At 40.1% G+C, this 22,293-nt stretch overlaps 1 protein-coding gene across 2 annotated transcripts in view; it reads left to right on the top strand.

The window, feature by feature from the left end:
- The window catches only part of usta (uronyl 2-sulfotransferase a), a 59,355-nt gene that overhangs the window by 19,653 nt on the left and 17,409 nt on the right, over positions 1 to 22,293 (top strand). The window contains exons 2-4 of one of the 2 annotated variants that reach the window (XM_026143344.2): positions 6,006 to 6,122; positions 11,951 to 11,994; positions 17,234 to 17,389. In XM_026143344.2, the coding sequence (XP_025999129.1) occupies positions 6,006 to 6,122; positions 11,951 to 11,994; positions 17,234 to 17,389 (317 nt within the window). The remainder of the gene's footprint in view (positions 1 to 6,005; positions 6,123 to 11,950; positions 11,995 to 17,233; positions 17,390 to 22,293) is intronic. The other variant, XM_026143345.2, reaches the window with a different exon arrangement.

Raw genomic sequence — 22,293 nt, 5'->3', positions numbered from 1 at the left:
CCCATTTAAAATAGTATCTTTAAAGTACCATGTTGTGTAACTGTATTCGCTTCATGTAAGACAGGTTGACAGGCAGAAAATGTTATTTTTGCACCAACACGTTATTTCCAAAGTGCTATTGGCTGAAAACCTGGCATATCTCAACACACTGTGCAGTGTGTCTATTTTAAAAAAATCTGATGAAGCTGGACAAGTAGAGGACAAATGAATAAGTGACAAGCCTAAAAGAAACGATCTATATAAAATGAGCATTATCTGAAAGTCACGTCCTTATGAAATCCAGCAAAGACACGAAAGAGGACCTGAGAGATGGATCTGGCCCCTAATCCAACTGCTGTTCGCTGAAGCCTCATCAAAAATGATCTCAGTGGAAGGGTGGCTGTCAAGAAGCTATTTTTAAGGAAGGGGAACGGGGAGAAAAGGCTGAGGTATGCCAACTTCATAGGTTTTGGACTGGAAATAAGTGGCAACAGGTCTTGTAGAGTGATGAATCTAAATTCAAGTCAAATCATTGACAGTATGAAATCAGGAGAGAGATACAAAAGAGTGTCTACAGTCATCTTTAAAACATGTTAGAGGATCTTTCATGATTCTGATCTACTTTTCAGCCAGTAATATTGGGGATATTTTCAAACTGTATGGAATAATGACTGTAGAAAAGTACAGTCAGGTTTTAAACCACTGTACAATGCCATGTGAAAAGTATCTGATTGCTAACAGGTTCTTTTTTTTAGAAGGATCTATGACAATGATCCCAAACACATTGTCAGTATAGTAAAAGTATACCTGAATAGAAAAACCCAACATGGAACACTATCAGTCGTGGTTTGGCCTCCTCAGAGCCGGGATCTTAACGTTATTGAAGCCGTGTGGGATCATTTTGATAGAGTAAAAGCAGCTGACAAAGAAGAGCTTTGAATGCCCTTCTAGAACGCTGGAGAACTATTCCTGAAGACTAGTTACACAAATTAGAAAAACAGCGCTTGCTTTTTTTTTCTTGACGAATAAGCAGATATGAATAGTGGATAAACTTGCTCACATGGCTAACTGACCATTACATATGTCAGTAGTGTACCTTATATCTGGAATGGATCACGTCTGTGCTGAAATCACACCTCTCTGTGTCAAACAGAGCACTGTAAAAGTCCTAGAAAGGTCTTTTGTTGGGGCCCATGAGAAAAGTCGCATGCTTCAGTTGACCACAGTCACATACTGTGTAGGGCTCTCACTTTTTTCCCCCCCTCTGGAAATATTTTATGACATGGTCTCAGTTTTGACAAGGCATCCAAAAAGCTATTACAAGAACCAAACTTTTTCTGCACTATAAGTCTCTTATTCCATTTCATCATTTCGCTGTGCATTGCTGTTACATCTACCTCCGTCTCATCATTCTTTGAAAAGCCTTTATGTTTCTCTCTTCTTCTCTCTTCTGCCCCTCACTTCAGTGTGAGACTTAGCACCACACAGGGGTGCTTTATGCAGTCTGTTTGTTCTGCAGGACCAAGCGTCAGCTCTATCCCGGCCTTGCTGGTGAGCGAAGTCTGATGAGAAATGCTGCTACTGCGAGAGATAGACAGCTACTAGATATTAGATCTGAGACTCGAGCGGTTCTGTGCGTGTGCGCGAATGCTTGACAGACGTACGCCGACACACATGGACACACAAATTGTTATTATTAAAGTGCTGTCTTAGCTTATAAAAATATAAAGAGGAATGCATGTATCTCTCGCCATCGCTGAAAAGACGATGATTTTTTTTCACAGCTGGATGAATTTCTGAGCCAGCACATCTGTCAAGAAGCAATAAAGCACCATCACACTCCCTATCCTATATACTTTTTAATCATTAGATCCATCAGGTATCATTTTAGATAACTCATGAATGAGTTCCTAATTTTCATTAACATTCAGATAAGTACATATGTACTCGTATCTAGGGGCTGCTGTAACAGTGTGTGTGTACGTGCATGAGTGCACTTCCTGGTGGAATCTGTATGCTTTTCTCTGTTGAAGGCACTTTGCAAAGGTCATTGGAAAACCCCTAGATTTCAAATATTGCAATTCATCTTCTTCTGCTGACCTCCAGAAAGGGCTCACAAACTGATTGGGTAATAATTTCTTCCTGTTCACTGTCTCCCACTCCACCCCTCTTGATCCTTCCTCCTGACTTTCTTTTCATTTCCTGTGTGCTGTATAGTATAACACCTGCTTTTCCTGAATCTGTTTTGTGCCACACAACGAAATGTAATAAATCACAAACTCCCTCTCATTCCTCCTTTATATAGCTTTTTTTCTTACCCTTTCTCTTACATCCCATTCTAGCATTTTCCTATTTTTCCATCCAGAACTTTATCCAACCCCCCAAACACCCCCACAGGGCACGTGGCAGAAGGCGATTTACATAGCACACCACAGACATTCATGGATTTTTGTCTGAGAGCTTGCATGCTCTGTTTTTCTCCTTTCAGGGTTTAAGAGACCATAATATGATATGTGGTTGAAGAGAGTACATTGACATTTGGGAAAATGCACATTTGTTTTCTTGCCAAGAGTTGGATAAGAAAATCGATACCACTGTTGTGTTTATGTGTGAGCTTCAGCCAGTGGCTGACTTGCTTAGCTTATCATAAAACAGGAAACAGTGACAGGAAATAGGAAAACAGCTAGTCCGGCTCTGTCAAAAGATAATAAAATCTGTTGATGTGCATCTCTAAATCTACTAAGTGAGATTCAGATGGACTAAAAGTGTTTGGGGCTTTTTTCACCCTTGATTAAAGCAAGGCCTTCTGTTTCCCATTGCTTTCACGCTATACATTAATCTAAACTAACTGTTTCCTGGCTCAAATTCAGACTTCCCGTAACTTACAGACAGGGAACTTGTAATAGTTTTCGTATCGTTGAGTGTGACAGTGTTTAATTTTCCCTGCATTTTTGAGTCAATCTTCTCGAGCGTTCAGACACTTTTCCTGATTCTCTTTCAGATCCTTTCAAGCTAGCTGTTCTGTGCATCTATAAATCTTCAAGGCTTTCTTGGTGGCTACACGCACATCCGAGCATAAAACCTAAAGCAAACAGATAGCCGGCACTCTGTGAAAACACACCCAGTAGGAGAAAATTCTTCAGGTTTAGACTCATGAGCCATTTTTGAAATTCTGTGCGACACTTACATGTATGTAGCAAAGTTCCTTGGCATTTATAAGCAGCTGTTTCTCTGGCTTAAGGCTGCTTTTCTAGTTTGATCAGTGGCTATGTGGGAAAAGAACTCTTCATGACTAACAGCATGACATGCCAAGAAAAACAGAAAAAACACTAGATGTTTTTATTATGTACAGGAAGGCATGAGTACGCACCCAGCTCTTTGTCTTTTGACATGTTTATCTATGCTATGCCTCAAACAAGATTCAGAAGCATCACCACTGATCCCAAAAAGATGTGTGTAGGATGTTTAAAGCTTCAGCAGCTGCATGGTTGCAATAACGTATGCGTATATTTTTAAAAAAAGTGTGTTAATGAAAAATATTCAAGGGGACCAATTATGCCCCTCATTCCAGCTTCTACCTTTATTCTTTATCAGAGCAGTTATGCATGATTCATAGTGCAAAATATTCCTTTTTCATCTTATTCTATTCCTTAGGGGATGAACTGAAGGCTTGTACTATCTGAAAGAAGCTGTCTTAGCACCTTTTATTGTCTGGTAATTTTTCCTTTAAGCCAACTTAATTTTGATTGGTTCCTTCTTATAAACAGAAGATTTGAACCGCAGGTGGGTGAAGCTACTGAAACCGAATGATTACGACAGTCTGAAGCCCGAGCTGTTGTCTCACAGAAATAACTTGGTCATGTGCAGGCCTGATGGTCTGAAACTTTGACCATGTTTAATATGAGCATTCCAGCAGTGTGCATGTAAGAAAATGAACAAGAGCTTAAGACTCATAACTGGTTGTTCACAAAAATTCACTTTTTCTGTTTTGTTTTTTGCTTATGTTTCCCACATATCACCAGGAAAACCATTATCGGCGCAGGGATATACAAGATAAGCACAGCAGCAGGCCACCAAGCCACAAACAAGCAGTTGCATGTTGGGAAAAAAAAATGTGCTCTTTTTTTCAAAAGCTGTTTTAGCTTGGTCTAGGCTCAAGGCCAAGGGAGCTGTATTGTAAACAAACAATTAAAGCAGGGTGTTTTTGTGTCTTTTCGTAGCTTCAAGCAGAACCTTGTGTCCCCAGAGAAAATGTTGTGGTAAATTTAAAGAGTAATAATTGTGATCTTGCCGAAAAACACTGTAATAAAGCAAACGAAACAAGGTCTTTTTTGCTTGAATAGTACAAGAAAAAGCAACTGTTTTTTCTTCTTCTGTTTCCTGAATAACAAAGCCCTAATTTCACAGTTACAGTGAAAACACTTAGTAACAGTTTTGTTTTTAACTATAAAAAGACCAGTTTGAAGCCAGATGCTAGACAAAACCATGTGTATTTATAGGATCTTAGTGCTCACAACAAGGCAATTGTTTAATTGAGTAATGAAACTATGATCTTTCAGTCATTTCCAGCTGTGTATCGCTCAGTTGTCACCAGTTTTGTGTTGGTGTAGCAGTGGGGAACAGCCCTTTGTGCAAGATGCATTTCCACATCTGGTGTGTGTTTATGAGTCTAAGCTGGTGCAAAGTAACAAAGGGTGAGTAGTTACCCTGCTTGCGGTTGGCTTTTAATAGGATAGTTGGTGTTGTTGCTGTTGTACATATGGGTGTACCAATATTTGTATCTAAAAATCGTAAGAAATTTGAAGGACTTTTAAGACATTTTCATTACCAACTAATATGCAGTTCAGTCCAATATATAATATATATATGACTCAAACAGTGATTGAGTTATGGAGACAGGAACATCTTCACTTTTCACCATGATAGTGATCCAAAACACACTGCCAATGCAGTAAAAGCAAAGCTGAATAAAGAAAAAACACAGAATGGATGAGTATCAGTCATGGATTGGCCTCCCCACAGTCTAGACCTTTTTTGCACCACGGACAGGTTTATGTTTGTGGGCCGGACTTTAAGGTGTCGTGGATAAATACAACAAAATAAAACCAGTACCAATACCAAAAAAAGAAGATTTATTAAAAACACAAGGGAAAAGACCCAGGGAAACTGAGTTAACGATAAAGAAATAACGCTAAAAAATGATAAAAACCCTGAAAACTATGATTTTCACACCTGAGCCTCAACTCTCGCGGGCCGGTGCCAAACGACTCACGGACTGGTCCATGGCCCGGGGGTTGGGGACCGCTGGTCAAGACCTCAACATTATCGAAGCAGTGTGGGATCATCTTGACAGGGAATGAAGCAAAAGTCAGTCAAAATCTAAAAAGAAGAGCTTTTCAAGAAGCCTGAGGAACTATTCCTGGAGAGTATTCAAAAGATGACAAGAAAGCTTCCCCTAGAGGAGGGGTCCCCAATCCCAGTCCACGAGGGCTGGTTTCCCTGCAGGTTTTAGATCTCACCCTAGGTCAACACACCCGAATCACATGATTAGTTCATTACCAGGCCTCTGGAGAACTTCAAGACATGTTGAGAAGGTAATTTATCAATTTAAATCCACTGCGATGGATCAAGGACTCATCTAAAGCCTGCAGGGACACCGGCCCTCGTGGACTGGGATTGGGGACCCCTGCCGTAGAGAGTTCAGGCTATATTGAAGCACAAAGTGGATCATTCCAAATATTGACTTTCAAGCTCTCTAGAATTTTACAGCCTTGTATACTGCATTTCCATTTATATTTGCACATTTCAATAAATTTCTGCAACTCTTTCCCATTTTCCTGGCAAAATATTTAAAATAAAAGAAATTCACTATATATTTATATATAGCTTTTGTTCACATCTGTAGTCTTACACCAACAACTATGTTTTTATATGATGCCCCCCTTGGCCCCAATGGCTATTTTTGTTCAATTAAACAATCTAGAAGTCAGACTTAAAAGGTCCCCTCCATTTGACTTCTTTTGTAGGGTTATGTGGAAAAAATCACTGGTCAGTCAAAGTGGCCCCCAGCAGGCTCTTTATCCATAAGGACAGGGTAGCAAGACATCTGGTGTCGTGCCTACATGACTGCAAGAGGAGAAAAGGTATGTACAAACTGCACAAGCACGAGTGCCCTTTAATAAGAATTATCCAAAATTGGCTGACAAAGCATTCAGATTATGAGAAATCCTCGAGCGCATCACATCTGTGACGCGCCAGTACTTTGTGTCTCTTGCCGTTGCGCAAATACTAACATCACCCACAGAAAATCCCAGAGAAAGAAGAACATTGTTCCTCGCATCACTTCTTCACTAGCTGATGAGGATGATTACGCTGCTGACTTTGACTGTGTGGCGTCAGACTTGTCCAATTTTCTACTTCACGCTTCATTTCTTCATTTCAAAGCCACCTCATTTCGAAGCGCGTTCAGCGCTCGTAAACTCTGTGACAGCCTGCCGGATAGACTAAGGTCTCACACGGTCACGATGCATACCTAAGAAAAATATTTCAATTCGTTTACTCATAACAGGCAGATGGAGAGTAGTCTTTGCTGTGGGCTGTGAAATTTGGTTCTGAAAGGGCAGCGAGTCCCTCAGTCCAAAAAAACCCCAAACAGATTTAAAATACAAGAGTGCAGCAGCAACGTGGCTTTGGGGCTCTAAGAAGTGAATGCATATCTGCTCATCGCTTTGCTTGATTAAATTGCCTCACTTGATTGGATGACTGCTTCTAGTCCTCTCCAAGTTTGGAGACATGAAATGGCCTGCTGGGGGTCCCGTAAATCAATTGATTTTGACAACTGTAAAATCTACTGATGATAGTTTGGGAGAAACAGCTCAAAGTGTATTATTTGTAACGTCAATTTTAGCTGCACTAATGTGCTGATCAACCACCCAAACATCAGAGAAGCGCGACCGTAAGAGTTGTGTTCTTCAGTTCAAAAACCAGTTATCATCTCTGTCAGTTATACTCCTCTTTTTTTATTATTAATTCTTGAGTCAGATGTCTTTGTTCTGTGTTTAACATAAATCACTGGAAATGTTTCAGCTTTACCTCTTCTTGTTCTGTAAATTATCTGTTTTATTTTGGGCTTTCTTGGCATTCCCAGCTGCACAGCCACTAAAGTCAACACTGCTTTGCTGGGTCACCAATTTACTGGTACTTCCCTGTCATACAATATACATGGTGGCAACCACTGGTGCCTGCAAATCATATACCAACAGTCATGCTGAACGCTCCCATCCCCTGCACATCTGCATGCCCATGTATATGTTCTTACTATATTTCAGCAACCAAAATTTTAAGGGAGCATCAAGTCCACAAATTAGGCTGCCGACCAGGGTTTGGTCTTTGGGCACCTGGAATAACAGAGCAGTGGCTCTGCCTTTCTATTTATATCACAAACTTGTCTGATCATTGTTGATTCTCAAGTGACTGTGGGATTGAGCTGAAGCAGGGCGAAGTGGGTGGAGACCCTGACCCTCAGCTTAGCTTCCTCCTGTAATTAGCGACATGGGTCGCGATTCTCGTCTTAATGGAGAGCGACTCCCACATGTCGGATCAAAGGGTCGGGTGACCGCACACCCTCATTTCACAAGCAAACACACATAGAAAAGCCTGTACTGTATCTAACTCCTGCACACTCACTTTGTTTGCCTGTGCAGACAATAGTGACACAAGTGTTTAGTGAGGGCTGTAACAATAGACGTGTGGAGAATCTAACTGGGTGTGTTTTTACACAGATTGGTGAGGCTGGAGTTATGTCACTTTTGACTGGACTGAGGAACATCACGTGATCTCTGTATCTAACAGTCCTGCGTTTTCTTTTCTCTGCTTGAGTTTCAGCACGCCGACACCTTTAATAGTCGTTTCAGTCTGGTATAGAGAAACTACAGCAGGATGTGGTTACACATGAAAGAGCTTAGTCTTCACAACATGGGGAACCTGTAATCTGGTTTCACACACTTGTAGAACATTCCATGGCAGCAGCTCTGTAACCTTCCATCAGCGCTTTCAGTCGCGTCCCACAGCAAAGCTAGAGGACTCTTAACTCCAACCCTGTGCCTGTCCTTTTGGCCTTGCTCTCAGCAGCCATTCCTGTGTGGTTTCCCACTCCCACCTCTGCCTATTCTGGGACGTGTTCTTTCCTAAGCTCTACTTAGCCATGCTGCCAGCTTCGCAAAGCAAATGAAATGGTCTACGCTCTAAATACATGTTTATAAAATTCCCAAACTTACTGTAGCATTCCTGGAGTAGGCCAACAACAACGGAAAATTCCAGAGTCTGAAGGACTGATTCTGGGCTTTGTTGACAGAATACAATCCTAAAGACCAAAATTTCCTTCAAACGCTTTTTTCCTCCAGCTATGTTGGCGTTCCACCTGTGTGTTTTGTAGTACCTAACCTCCAAATGTCTGTCCACATCTTAGATTTTTATTTTGTTTGCTTAGGAATTTGAATACGGAGGTCTATACTTGTGCCTGTTTTAGCTGTGGGCGCGACAATAAAGCCAGTCTTAGCTTTGTTGTTTGAAGTAATCACGATAGAAACATCAGATGGATGCACTTTTACCTTTCTTCTTTTCTTTTTTTTTTATACCTGAACTTTTTGATTTAACAACAAGTGACTTTTTTCTTCCACTGAAGAAAAACAAATCAGTTCAGCTAATGAGGTGATTAATTGATGTGCATGGTCACTTGGTTTAAGAAGTTCCTGAACAGGGGCAGCTGCTGGCCTGGTGTGTGTGTGTGTGCTTGTATTAAAATGTAATGTTGTTGGTTTTGGTGTGAGTTTTAGACATTAATATTCTTAAACTTCTTGAAGATTGTGAGGCTGGGCTGTGATTCCCCTCAACACATTTCCATTACTCTTATTAGTTCTTGTGGGCTTCTTAATCAGTGCAGAAAACAGCATCTTGTGCATTAATGAATTTCACATTTTCTTTGCTGCATCAATCCTGTTGCGTACTATCTCAGCTTGAAGCTGTACGATACTTACTTTTTTCTTTTTTTTAATTTGTTGGGGACAAAATCTTTTGAAAATCTGTTTTGGGAGACGATGTAACAGTAATTTACAGAATGCTGGCATCCCCGCATGGCACAGTTCCCTCTAGGCCATTTAGGCTCTGTTGTTTTATTGGTTTTGTGCATTTTTAAATTAGCTTTGCACTTGTGAGTATAATATGTTTCATATTTTCGGTGATTAAAACTTAAAATCACTGCTGCTTTATGCTGCCCATGATGTGGTATTGATTAATTGGAGTTGGAAATAGTAATGCAGCTGTTCTTAACAACAAGTCCATGGATCTTGTGACTCAGTAATCCAATTAACCATTTAGCTACATACCAATGCAAACCCACACTCCATTAGTTTCCTTGTCAATCAGCCATTGACACAAACACACACATGAACTCACAAAATACAACCATTAACCTGACGATATGCTCAAATGTGAGATTAGTTTAGATTAAATTTGTAAATTTGCTCTTCCTGTAACCTAATAGTTTCTCTACTTGACCTTTCTTGACCCATGTGTCATTGGGACCCACATTCAGCCTTTAGCCTAACAAAAGCTGTCAGAGCAACTTCACTGATCTTTGAAATCTATGGCCCTGGAGTTTTCCTCATGTTAGTGATGGGATTGTTGATTTTAAATCAACCTATTGATCCACAAATTCCCTTGTGAGCATGGGAGAAATCATAAGAGACATAACAGCAGCACTGTGTATTGTTTCCAATTAACTTGCATTCCTTTCGCTAGTTTTTAAAGGACATTCCTTTATGGGCTGTTTTGGGCTACATGTGTTAAGTCATTCTTATCAGATTATTTAGTGGAAAAGAATTATGTCCAGGGCAGTCATAAAAAGTCAGTTTGGGAATTAAAATATTTATTACTCAAGTCCCATTAGACTGTCATTGTCGTCTCTGATATTTGGCATAGGCTCACAGCACAATCAGGTCAATGAGTACAGTTTGTACAGTGGCTCTTTAAGTTGATTTTCCTCTCTCTGTGGGCGGTGGGGGCGGAGGGCAGCTGTCAGCTTTTGCGAGCCTCGTACCCTGGAAAAAATTAGTTCCGATCCTCTATCCAAAACGCTAATGAGAAGCACACACAGGAGGCAGTGAGGGGTTGGAGGTCGCGGTGGTGGCAGGTGGGGGGGTGGTTGTCTATGATGGATGACAGAGGAAGGAACAGAGTCTGTCTGCGTCTCTGCATCCTCACCCTGCCGTGACCTGAAATGCCTCGGAGTAGAGGTGCAAATGTGCGCTTGCCGCTGCATTCCTCAGGAAAACTGTGTAATGCCACGAAAGCGCTACAAAGACGGATGAAAAGATAGAACGAGACTAAGAAACACCTGAGGGTGAGCAGAGTGCAGCTGTATTTATACATCCAGTGCCCGATGAATTAATGAGCCGCGACATCAAACTGAATCCAAGCAAGTCTTATATATAGTAACTACTGTGTGTGTGTGTGGGAAAGCAAGACAGTCAGGCAGATTTTATGTCAGTGTAAGACTAATTACCCAAAGCTTACACACCACTATCTAAAGTGTAAACAGTATTTACAAAGCTATGAACTTCCAGCAGAGTAACATCTACAAGCATGTGCCAAGTGGGAAACTTTGGCCTGAAATAAAACAACGTGTGTGTTCACGCATCATTTCTTTCTTCTTCTGGATCACATTTCAGAGACAAAAGGAGAGATTGTTCTGTTATGTAATATTTCCTCAGTTTATTACTTTACTCAGACTCCACCCATGCACGCTCGCCAGCTTGTCTTTTCCCTTTCTTTCTTGCAGTCTAAGTGCTGTAAATGTGATGGGCAGCCTTTGTGTCTAAACAGGTGATGAAAGAAAAGGTCGCTGTCATAGGCTTGGGCTTGCATTTGGAGCGTGGGCCGAAAGACGGGCACAGATCCTCAGTGTAGGAACAGCCTTCAATGAACACCATTATTCTGTTCCATAAACAGCTACGAATGGAGCTACTTCGACTAGAGCTCTCGTCACAACATCTTCACCTTTAACACTGAAGAGCCATGTGTGGTTTCGACGAATGATGTAGAGTTGGGTCGAGCTGCGCCGTGTGATGCAGGCTTTCACGTGGTTAGATGCGGCAGGGTTTTGAAGCATTTCGGTAGAGGAAGTGGTTAAAGGAAGAAGGGTTTAAAAGACAGGCGTTCGCATCAGTAAAACATATCAGTGGAAACTAAAATGTGATGATTGATGTCACTGATTTCGTACTTTTTATGTTCATGATAGCGATATTTCAGTGTGTTGACAAGTTGATGATCAAAATTTGCTGCAATGGGTTAGTGGCATTGCATGTAATTTTTTCTCCTTGTTACTATTACCTTTCTACAATTTTTACACAACAACTATGACTTCTGAGAAGTCTTTCACTGCCTGAAAAACTCCAAACGGCCAAAAATAAACATACAGAGTCATAAAAGGGAGAAAGTTCAAACATTCACAGCATAGCTGGGAAACATGAACCCTTGGGTCTGCTGGCATCAGCAAAAACTAATTAGAGCCAGTAGTTTGCAAACCTGGAAACCAGTCAGTGACAAAAATCGAGGCGTGTGATAGGACCGCTTTGATCAACTCAACTCCAGAATAGTTTCAGTATATGCACGAGCCTAGGAAGAGAATAGATGATAACAAAAAATGTAGAGATACTCTGGAATGACCTTAATAAAAAAGAAACATCCGATATCAGATCTAAGAATGTGGCTGAACTAAAGCATTCGTGTAGACAATACAGCTCAGGTGTTTTTCTATTTTGATATAAATGAGTCATTTTTACCCTCATGTTATTTATTGATTAGTTTACTTCTTATTTCGTTATAAAATATAATCTCTCCATATATATATATATATATATATATATATAATATGATGTTTTCAGTATTTCAACTTGGATACTTGCTTTTGCAGGTGGATCCACGTATCTGGATGATCACGGACAGCCTGCTCCAAGAGTGAGTCACTGTTATCATGTCTCAGTGTCACTGTGCTTCTTCTCCTGTTTTGTCTAATTTTCCTTTTTTTTTTTTCTTTTTTTTTTGTCCTGCATTCTCACCTCCCCATCTCCTCACAGTTGCAGTTAAGTGCAGTTAGGATAATGGTTTGGTCTGTGCAAGGGAGCTGCGTGCAAACGCACTCGAAATACCAGCTAGACCTGGCTTCAGTGCTACAGTAATGCTTTGAACGCAGTCTCTCTCGTACACAGAGTGCCGACACAGGGGCCTTGTATTCATCCAGCTGCATGTCTACGGGACTATCTCTCCTCTGTGCTCCCTTTTTCTCTCCTTGCCAACTTGTTTCTGTCTCCGTCGGCCCCTTGTTTATTATCTGCTTCTATAGTCAATCACCTCATTTTCACCTCATTGAATCCCTTTCTTAATTGCTTTATTCACTTTTTAGTTAAAGGAGTCACTGGTGTTTATATTGCCGGGCACAGGATTTATTGCATTGCTAACTTGAGGCTTTATCAAGTATGGTTACGAGGTTTGCTTGTGGCCGATGTGAGCAGCTGTTTGGATTTGGTTAGATCACATCTGGCCTTTGTGAGTTGTGTGTTTCAAACTCGTTTTGGCCACTCAGACAAACCTGGCAGCTGCTGTGTTTGTTTCGTAAAGAGAACAGTGGGGTCTTATTTACAGTACGTGAAACAAACTGTGGCTGACTGGAACACAGTGGAAAGATTGTCGTAATTTCCTTTATGCGGTTTTATTTTTTAACACGGTACTGTTATCTGAAAGAAACTTTTTTTTTTTTACTTAGAGCAAGACCCCACAAGTATTCTTAGTCTCTAAACTGCATAGTGCAGGGTTGATGTCAAGCTTTCAATGTCATATAGGATATTGCAGAAAATGAATTTCAAGTAGGCCTAATAAATTACAAATCGTTTCCATAAGTTTCTCCTGAAGAATGAATAGAGTTGGACAGCTTAAATATGTCCCGAGGCATCTTATTATAATATTTATTATGCAAACACAGAAGCTCTGGAATTCATTTGACATAGAAAAGTGTGAAAAGGGGGAATATTTTTAACTTTTGAAAACAACAAGAGATCATTTAAGAATTGAATCTGTTACTTTATGTCTAAATATATTACCAGATATTATTAAATATCATTAAAGATGTGTACTGTGTCTATAACTAACTTGATATCACAATTTTGCTCACTTTCTAGTTGTAGGTGTTTTACAACAATAAAATCTAAAGCATAGACTGTACATAAAAGATGAACATCTCTGGTTTAACATCTCATGTTGTTTTTCTTTTAGAGCCAATGATGGTGTTCTTGGTAGCTTGGTTATCACGGTGCAGCTTTAAACCGTGTGGATGCATCATAGACACGGACACCCACTCGGTAGACTGTTCATACATTGATTTAACAGAAGTATAAGTATAGGACACTTCTTTCTTGTTTTTTTAGGCTTCATTATCATTATCATTACTATTATTTTCTTAATTTGGCGGTGGTTTATTTCTAAAGTTCCCACCAAGTTCCTAGATTTTTCACTCGGGCTCTGACTTCAAATTAGATGACAGTTGCCATGTGCAACCACTGTAGCAGCTTTGATAACTAAATACAGCCTCCAAATATATAAACTAGGTTGAGTAGTCTGCGCATCTGGAGGCACAGACTAGTGATTATATGTTATTTGCTTGCATTGACTGATTCCATATCTTCTGTCATCTCTTCCCAGACAGATGATGCAACTGCCATGTCAGTGGCAAGCAGTACATGAGCCTCATCTCTCATTATCGTTTTAACATCCCCCTAGAGTTACAGTTGATCTGCACCTTCAGCAGAGGTCTGACATTCCGTAGCATGCGTGTGCAGAAGGTCGAGCTTTGGGTAAATGTGGGGAAAGATTAGAAATCGAGTTGAAAGCTCAGCATGAATGAGGGTGTATGGAAAAACCACGCAGCTCTCAGAATAGAGTTATGAGCCTTTGTGTGTGCAAGCACTACAAGAATGTCCTCGCTACAATTTTTGCACATGTGTGAAATGTATATCCGTCACTTTATGAAACACACTTTGCAGCACTTTTCAATATAATTACATAGTTTATTTAATTGTTAGAATTGTTAGGAGAAGCCATCTGCCCTTAAGCTTTGATGAATTTGTTATTGTATAGATTTGGGGGGGGGCTCAGATGTATGCTAGAGGGGGACCTCATTATGCTCCATCAAACACAACATGGTGCTTATGAACTTCTGCTGTGGAAGTGCAAAAATGGCATGTTTACTGAAAAGCATAATCTCTTGTTGACACTATTTTAATTGAATTAAATTTTATTTACATAGCGTCGCAACAATAGTTCCCTCAAGGCCTTGAGAGGTACTGCAGTCTGTGTAGTACCTTTACCCCGTGACTGAAGAATCCCAAAATGATGATCTACTCAAATAACACATAATACAACACATAAGCAACAACCTTAATTACATCATATATGCCCATACATTGACAATAAAGACAAACGTTTCAGTGTTAGGCTAATTCTACTGCAGCTTGCTGCAGCATCCCCCTTTATAAGAGGAACCAATAACCAAAGCTAAACTCCAGCATCATATGGAACCCTGTTGCTTATAGAGGCATATTAATTAAACTAGAAAACTTGAAGCATAATCCTAAAGGGCCGTTCAGCACTAGTATCTTATATTAATTTCTCTTACTATCTGAGTTATTATTTATCGGGCTTCCACAGCTTTCTTTTGTCCTGGTTCCCTCCTCCAAAGGCAGATGGCTGCACCTTCCTGAGCCTTGTCCTGCCAGATGCTTCTTCATGTTATAAAATGGAGCTTTTCCTCCCTACTGTTGCCATGTGCTTGCTCAGAGTCGGTCATCTGATTGTTAAGGTCTTCTCTGTATTAATGTAGGGTCATAACCTTATGATATAAAACGCCTTTAGGCAACTGTTGTTGTGATTCGGCATCATATGATTAAAACTGAGTTGAATTATTCTTGTCTCACTTGTTAAGGCACAAATCAAGTCATTGTTCATTTCAACTAATGTAAAGCATTAGTGGTGCTTATTTAGATACTTTGAAACTCCACTTTTACTGCTACTGAGTGCAGTAAGACTCCCTTTCTCCTCTTTTGGATGAGAGTGAAGAAGAATGGATTGGTCAGTATTTAGAGGAAGTTGCTGAGAATGTCGACTGCACCCTAACACTAATTGCCACCCCTCACTTAGCGATAAATGAGCCGTTGATACTAAGGAGCACTGAACCCAAATCAGTCCTAAATAAAACCAGGGTGAACACAAACAAAGGGCAGGTTAGCAGCATATCGGTGTGTGGCTTTCCTGGAGCAGCTGCAAAAGACAGATGAGTGTGTGTGCTGTGGTCGTAACGCGCAGCCGACCGGGACATTTTCTCAAACTTCCTGTTAGATGATTGAAGATTGAGAAAAATGACCGCTAATCATATTCATATCAGAGATGGCCGGTCCAGCCATGAGAAACTCATAATAATTTATGTGTGTTTTTTGAACTAATGACACATTTCAAACTGTGCAAAAGAAAAAGAAACTCGATACTTTTTTTTTTGTGTGAATGTGTGGGAAGAATTGTGGAATAGCAAGTAAGAGAGGGGGAAAAGGAGAATAGGAAAGTGGACTGCTCATCTCCGAGTCTGCTTGATATAAGCTAGAGATTAAAAAACCCCATAACAGCATGAATATTAACAGGAAAAAGTGTCATTCTCTAACATGATGGGAAACAGCATGGTTACATAATACTTTCTGACAGAATCTTTACTGGCAGACCCTGTGGACATTTCTCCCAGCGTGTATCAGAAACCAAGCTCTACAGAGTGGGAACAACAATAGCACAAGCTGAAAGCTTGCCCTTTCTGTGTTGTCAGTGCCAGCGGGAGATTTGGACTTTTGAAGGCATGTCTGCTGTTATTCCTGTTAGTCAGCAGCAGGATGTTAGAAGTCTGACAGTCATTTGTCATGATATGCTGTCCTGTGAAACACTGAATGTATTTCAGCCTGTAGTTACTTGGCAAACACTGTGGAAAGTTGAACTGCTGTCCAAGAGATCTATTTCCTGTCAGCTCAAAAACTTTTCCCAAATGTAATGATATCGCTCTTTTTCTTTCTTTTTTTTCATATTTTTGTTAGAATAACAAACTTTTCTTGTTAGGTAATAAAAAAACAATCTCTAAACTTGTATAATCTTATCCTAACTGAAGCTATGTTGTCATTTCAGTTCTTTACCTCTTTATCTGAGGGCGTGTTCTCGTGTATTTGCATCAAACGTATTCACTTGCTAATGAAATCCAGGAACAGGCTTTGATTCTGGGACGTATATGCGGGAAGTGATATTGATACGGTGGTGTCATCTTTCCCTTCTGGCCCTCTCATCATTTCTTTCTCCCTCCTTGAACGCTTCAACATCAGTCCTATTGTTTTCTCTGCTTTTCCACTAAATTCTGGCAAATAGTCCGAGAGGCCTTCACTGTTTGTACGGATTCTATGCTGGGGTGGGGCTGCTCTTAGCGGAGAATCAGAAAAATAAGGCTTTGTGTGTGTGTGTGTCAGGGAGGGGAGGGGGGTGTTCTCACTGATAAATTTTCTCAGAGTGCTTTCATTCTTTAGGGGCCACTTGTGTAAGCCTTGTGAACTCTTAGAGATAAATGCCAAATTAGTGCATTCTTGCTGACCTTGTGCTTAAATGTGTTTCATATTTAAATTACACATCAGCGATAACCTTCCAATGTAAATCATTAGTCAATTTCTTGGAAATGAAATAGACTGGTATCGACAGTTTTAAGTTTGTGAATCATGGATGAGCTAATTGGTGAGTCATGTGTGAACTTCCAAGTGATTTTGCCTCAGTATCGTTTTGACTAAGTTCTGTGGAGGAGCTTAAGGGGAGAACAGTGAAGCACTGTATACTCATATTAGGTCTTTGTGTCTGTTATTTTTAATGTACTATTAATGTGTTGTCAAGGCAGTTTTTAGTTCAGCTCTAGAGAGAGTAGGTTATAACTAGAGGTCAAAGTTCAGACACAAAGTTACAGGAGAATGTCGTAAGAATTTAATACATTTCCTCATTTCCCTTTTTCTGCTTTTTTCACAATATTTTTTCCTTAGCTGCTTTTTTATAGTCAAAATGGCACAGAGTAAATGCACATTTCACTTATCAACAGTGAAAGTAAAATACAGAATACATGTGTGCGTTTCTGTCCTCGCAGGTACTCCCCTTCCCAAGCCAGGTGATCTATAATCGTGTGGGAAAGTGCGGCAGCCGGACGGTGGTCATCTTACTGAGGTTACTCGCTGAGAAACACCAGTTCAACCTGGTCTCCTCTGACATCCACAACAAAACACGGCTCACTAAGCATGAACAGGTAAGGTAGCCCAGATCGCACTGTGGTCCAGTGATGCATGGATTTAAAAGACTGGTAGAAGATTATGGGGAAGATCTAACATGTCATAACACATTATATTGTGGAACAACAGAAAGAACCAAAAAACTGAACGGAAACAAAAGAGAAAGCACAAAATATAGCAAAATCTATCTTTTTCGTATTATATTTTGTGTGTGTACATGTTTAGATGTTAAGACATCTTTGTGAGGACAGAACATTGTCATGCTACTATACTTGTGAGGACCAACAATCATTTATGGGGACAATATGCTCTTCCCAAGAGTTTGAAGGCATTTCTGAGGCTCAAAATGTGGTTTTAGTGTCAGGGTTACAATGAGGTTATGGATAGGTTTAGGTTGAAGGTTGGGATTAGGCATTCATTTTTGATGATTAGGGTTATGGTAAGCGGTTAGGGAAAGCATTATGGCAATGAGATGTCCTCGATAAGATATGAAAACGTGTGTGTGTGTGTGTGTGTGTGTGTGTGTGTGTGTGTGTGTGTGTGTGTGTGTGTGTGTGTGTGTGTGTGTGTGTGTGTGTGTATACAATTCAGAATTGTATAAAATTATGTTGAAAATCTCTTTGGGGTCTTGGAAGCTCTAAATAAGTCTACGGTCAGTGAAAGCCCCAAACAATATCCTAGTTCATCCTAAAAAATCATTTGCAGTTCAGCTATGAAAAAAAACGTCCTTTTAATAGTTCATCAAAAGAAGAAAAAAGAGGCACAAGGCTTTAAAATCTGCCAGCTGCTCTTCAGAGCAGTAGATGCAAGCTTAGTACCAAAAATAAGGTTCGCCGAAGCACTACATCTCACATGTAAAACAATACAACAAGTGTACTGTACATTACACAAAAAGATAGCCGAACTATCAAAAGTCTACATTGGAGTCCCTTAATAGCAGTTTTGGATCATTTAAAACAATCTAAACTTAGTTTGCCATGGAAACGTAACTTTTTTTTTCTTCTCTTCCCTTTTACTTGGACAATTTAATCATCCTGGAAAATATGGGGGAAAAAATGACACTAAAAAATAATTTCTTTCATGTGAGGGTTTGTGGTCTTCAAATCCGTCAACTTTAAACTGTTTCCTAACTCATTCATCATTTGTTTTTATATGAGTGTAGTTAAACAGGTCTAAATCATTTCACTGTTAAACAGCCAGATGATATTGTCACATCCTTCGAGTAGCAGCGTGTGTCCCCCAGGTGAAGCTAAAGCAACTGTGCATTGTTCAAATAACTGTGTGGTCAGTGTCAAATTAACAGCAGCGGTTTATTCAGTGCTTGTTTTTGTAGTTATTGTGAGAAAAAGACTGAAGGATCATGAATCTTCTTTTATTATTTCCTGGAATATCTTGAGGACATGAGCATTGGGTTTACAGAGGAAAAACTGCTTTCCTTTAAAAATACCACAGCTTTTTAAGACGTAGTGCTCAGCCATGCTAGTAGGAATAAGAGTGAAAATGCTAAGGTGTATAAATAATGCCCTTTCTTAAATCTTTTTCTAATTGATATATGCAGTACTGTGCAAAAGTCTTGATCCACCCATCATTTCTATAGATTTTGCTAGGAAAAATTGAAGTTTTTGTAGCTAAAGGGAAAAACAGAGTATGTACAATTCTGAAAATCAGCATTTGGTTGACAACCTTCATCCTTCAATAGACCCTGAACTCTCTTAGGCAAACTTTCTTGTAATTTCTGTAAATAGTCTTCAGGAATAGTTCTCCAGGCTTTTTGAAGGACCTTCAAAGCTCTTCTTTAGATGTTGGCTGCCTTTTGTTCCATTTCCTGTCAAGATGATCCCACACTGTTCTAGTATTGTTGAGGTCTAGGCTCTTTGGAGGTCAATCTATAACTGTTTTTCTATCTAGGTATGGTTTTAATAAACTGGGAGTGTGATTGGGATAATTGAATCAATTTGCAGTGAGTCCTCCAAGTGAAAGGATGAGCCATTATTGCTCAAAAAAATACAGCTAATTTATTGAAAGTGTTTTACCCTAATGATGCTCGCGGTCCAAGACCAGGAAAATCAAGTTATTATTATTCTAGTCTGACCCCACTACAGCATCAGTATCCTTTCCACTTGCCCATTCAGCAAGGTTAATCTTTGAGCAGCAATGAGCCTCTACCTTCAAGAACATAGTTCATGGCATCGTTTTCAGCACCATCCTTTCATTACTTCCACAGTTAGCACCAGGATGCCAGTTTCCGTTTCTTCTATCTTACTTTTTCAACATACTTCAGTATGTTGAAAAAGTTGCAGGCAGCGGGGTTGCCAGATGCAATTTCTCTGTCCTACTTGTTATATTTATCTACTCCAACTTCTAGGACCAGGTTGCCAAATCTTTCTCCATCCCCACAGTTGACCATTCTCCTGGGTTGCGTTTAGCCTCGATAAAACATAGCAACGAGATGCTATCATATACAAGTATTGCCTCAAATGGGATTACGGTGGTCTGTGGCGTACTCTGTCATTTAATACAGCAAGGTGTATTACTGCTGACTGGGTACACTTGTGACAATCATTCCTCATAGTTCAATCAAGAAACTATAGGAAACTGATGCAAATGAAATTGCTCTTAAGTGCCCTTGGCTCATCTTTGGCACCAGGATGCCAGTTGATGTCCCATCATTTCAAGTCTCTTTGGGGCTGCGTTCAAAGAATCTGCATTCTCTGCACCAGCTGGTCTTGTTCCTTTTCTTGCAATAACAAATACATATATGCAGGGAAAACAGATAGATCAAGCATTCCATCTATTAATGACAAGCCAGTGTTGCGCTATGTTTTTGTCCAGCAGGGTTTACAGGCACGCTGTGTTAAGTTAAACATCCAGTGCTTGTCAAACCCATTAACACTCTTTACTCTCTAAACCATTCCTGTCAGAAACCACTGACGACATTTACAAATTAAAAATCTTCTGTACCTCTCTCTGGCACATCAGTCTCACTATATGGCTTTTAAGTGTTGGCAAACTGATGCACTGATTAATTAACAATTCAACCTGCTTCTTCATCAACTTTCTTAGCATAAGTTGCCAGATGTAAATACTGCTTATTGCATTTTCATCATCTGGCTACATTTTAGCTACTGGTTGCTATGTCCTTGAACTACTGAGAGCCAATTCTCCGTTCTACGGATGCCAGCTCTATAAAGTCTGGTAGTGGATCCACATCGATAATAACAAAAAGTGACAACATCCTCCAAGTTCCTCATGCCATGGCAGGAACCATCTAATTCTTACTCTGTGAAACTCAGCAGCATCAGTCTGATAGTCCTCCTCACAAAATGTTCTTCTTACCCTTTCCTGCCCCAATTTGCTCCCTCTTCTGGCACTTGATACTAGCCCTGTGCATCATCTTTCTTGACCAGTCATTCATTGCCACTCTCTCGCTGCATCATTTACACCCTTGCTTATCAGCATAATTACCCATGACAGCTCCTCTAAATCACAAATGTGCCTTCGGTGACCCCGCTTGTGAGTTTAAATGGTATCTTCTTTTAGGAACTTGACATTTAAGATGTCCTCCAACACAAATTAACTCTACACAGATGCCACTCCTTTCACTGGTATTGGGGGGTTTTGCAGGAACTCCAAAGAAGAACCAGTAAGAATTCAAAGAATTGGTCAATATCACTAAACTCTTTCATGTCAGTTCTTAGCTGCCTTTAAATTTGTTCTGTAGTAACTGCAGCTCTGCGTTGGAGGCATAAAGCAAATTGATAAATCCATTTTCATTCATGCAGACAACCTAGCCTTGGTAGAAATATCTATGTGAAGAAGAAACTGCCATCTTTGCTTTTATCTAATGGACCTAAATTGTCAAACTTTCAACAGCTGTCCTGAATTTTCATTGTTGCTACTTCATCTCCTATGCCCATCTTTTCCTGTGCATTAAAATAGCAAATGTTACAGTAAATGTTGTCTTATTGGCATCGATGTCATATAAATTAGACACCATTTCAACCGTGTCTACTCATCACAAGCCTTCAGCATCAAATGCATCTTTATCGCTGTCTATCGTTAACTTCTGATCTCCTCTCCCGCAGCATCAAACTTTATTCAAAATATGCTCGCAATCATCCATCATGTATGCATCAATTATGCTCCTGGAGGTTAGGGTCTCCTTTGCGAGCTGCCAGTCCTTACCTTTGTGTGGTCTTACTTCTCTCTTTTTTGTATTGTGGGTTGGAGTAATTTAGAATTATTGTATCATATACCAGTCACATGTACTTTTTAGATTTCACTTTTTCAGTAATGCAATGCTCTTTTAAGCCATCTGGGCAAAAAAGAAATTTAATCATGTGGTTGTGTGGGAGTGCTGCAGTAGTGACTCACATTTGCAGCCTTCTTTCGAAGTAAGGTACTGCTAACCACTTCTGAATGGTCAGCAGACACTAAATATATATAACCATTACTGACCAAACTGATGTAAATATTACACTAATATTGAAACAGTTACTTGTTTGCCCATTCATCAATCTCTGAATGCTGGCTGCACAGACAGTGGCAGAACACGGTTAGTCTCATTAATTCACGGGGTATAAAACATCTTTTTAGAAAGACTGTGCACATTCAAGGGGGGTCCGGTTAAGAGTGTAAGTCTGTGCTTGTGTTTGTGTGTTCTTCTCGCATGTGTACTTCTGTGTTGACTTACGCAGATCCAGACGCATGTCACCTAAGTTTAGAAATGCTGGTCTCATCAGTTGTGGTTCTGGCTCTGGACTGCAGTTTTGGATGGGTTTCCTGCTGGCACTCCCAGTAGTGCTTTAATGGGTTTGCCCAGGGTCGATGCCTTGTTTGCTGATTACCAAAAGTGATGGTGCCATGTTTCTCTGGAACTTTGCAAAGCTGCTATGGGCTTTGAGGCACACAGTATCGTGAA

The sequence above is a fragment of the Astatotilapia calliptera genome, chromosome 15 (assembly GCF_964374335.1).
Source record: "Astatotilapia calliptera chromosome 15, fAstCal68.1, whole genome shotgun sequence".
In the NCBI taxonomy this organism is placed as follows: Eukaryota; Metazoa; Chordata; class Actinopteri; order Cichliformes; family Cichlidae; genus Astatotilapia; species Astatotilapia calliptera.
The sequence above is the reverse complement of the archived record's forward strand: the minus strand, read 5'-3'. Positions and strand labels throughout refer to the sequence as shown.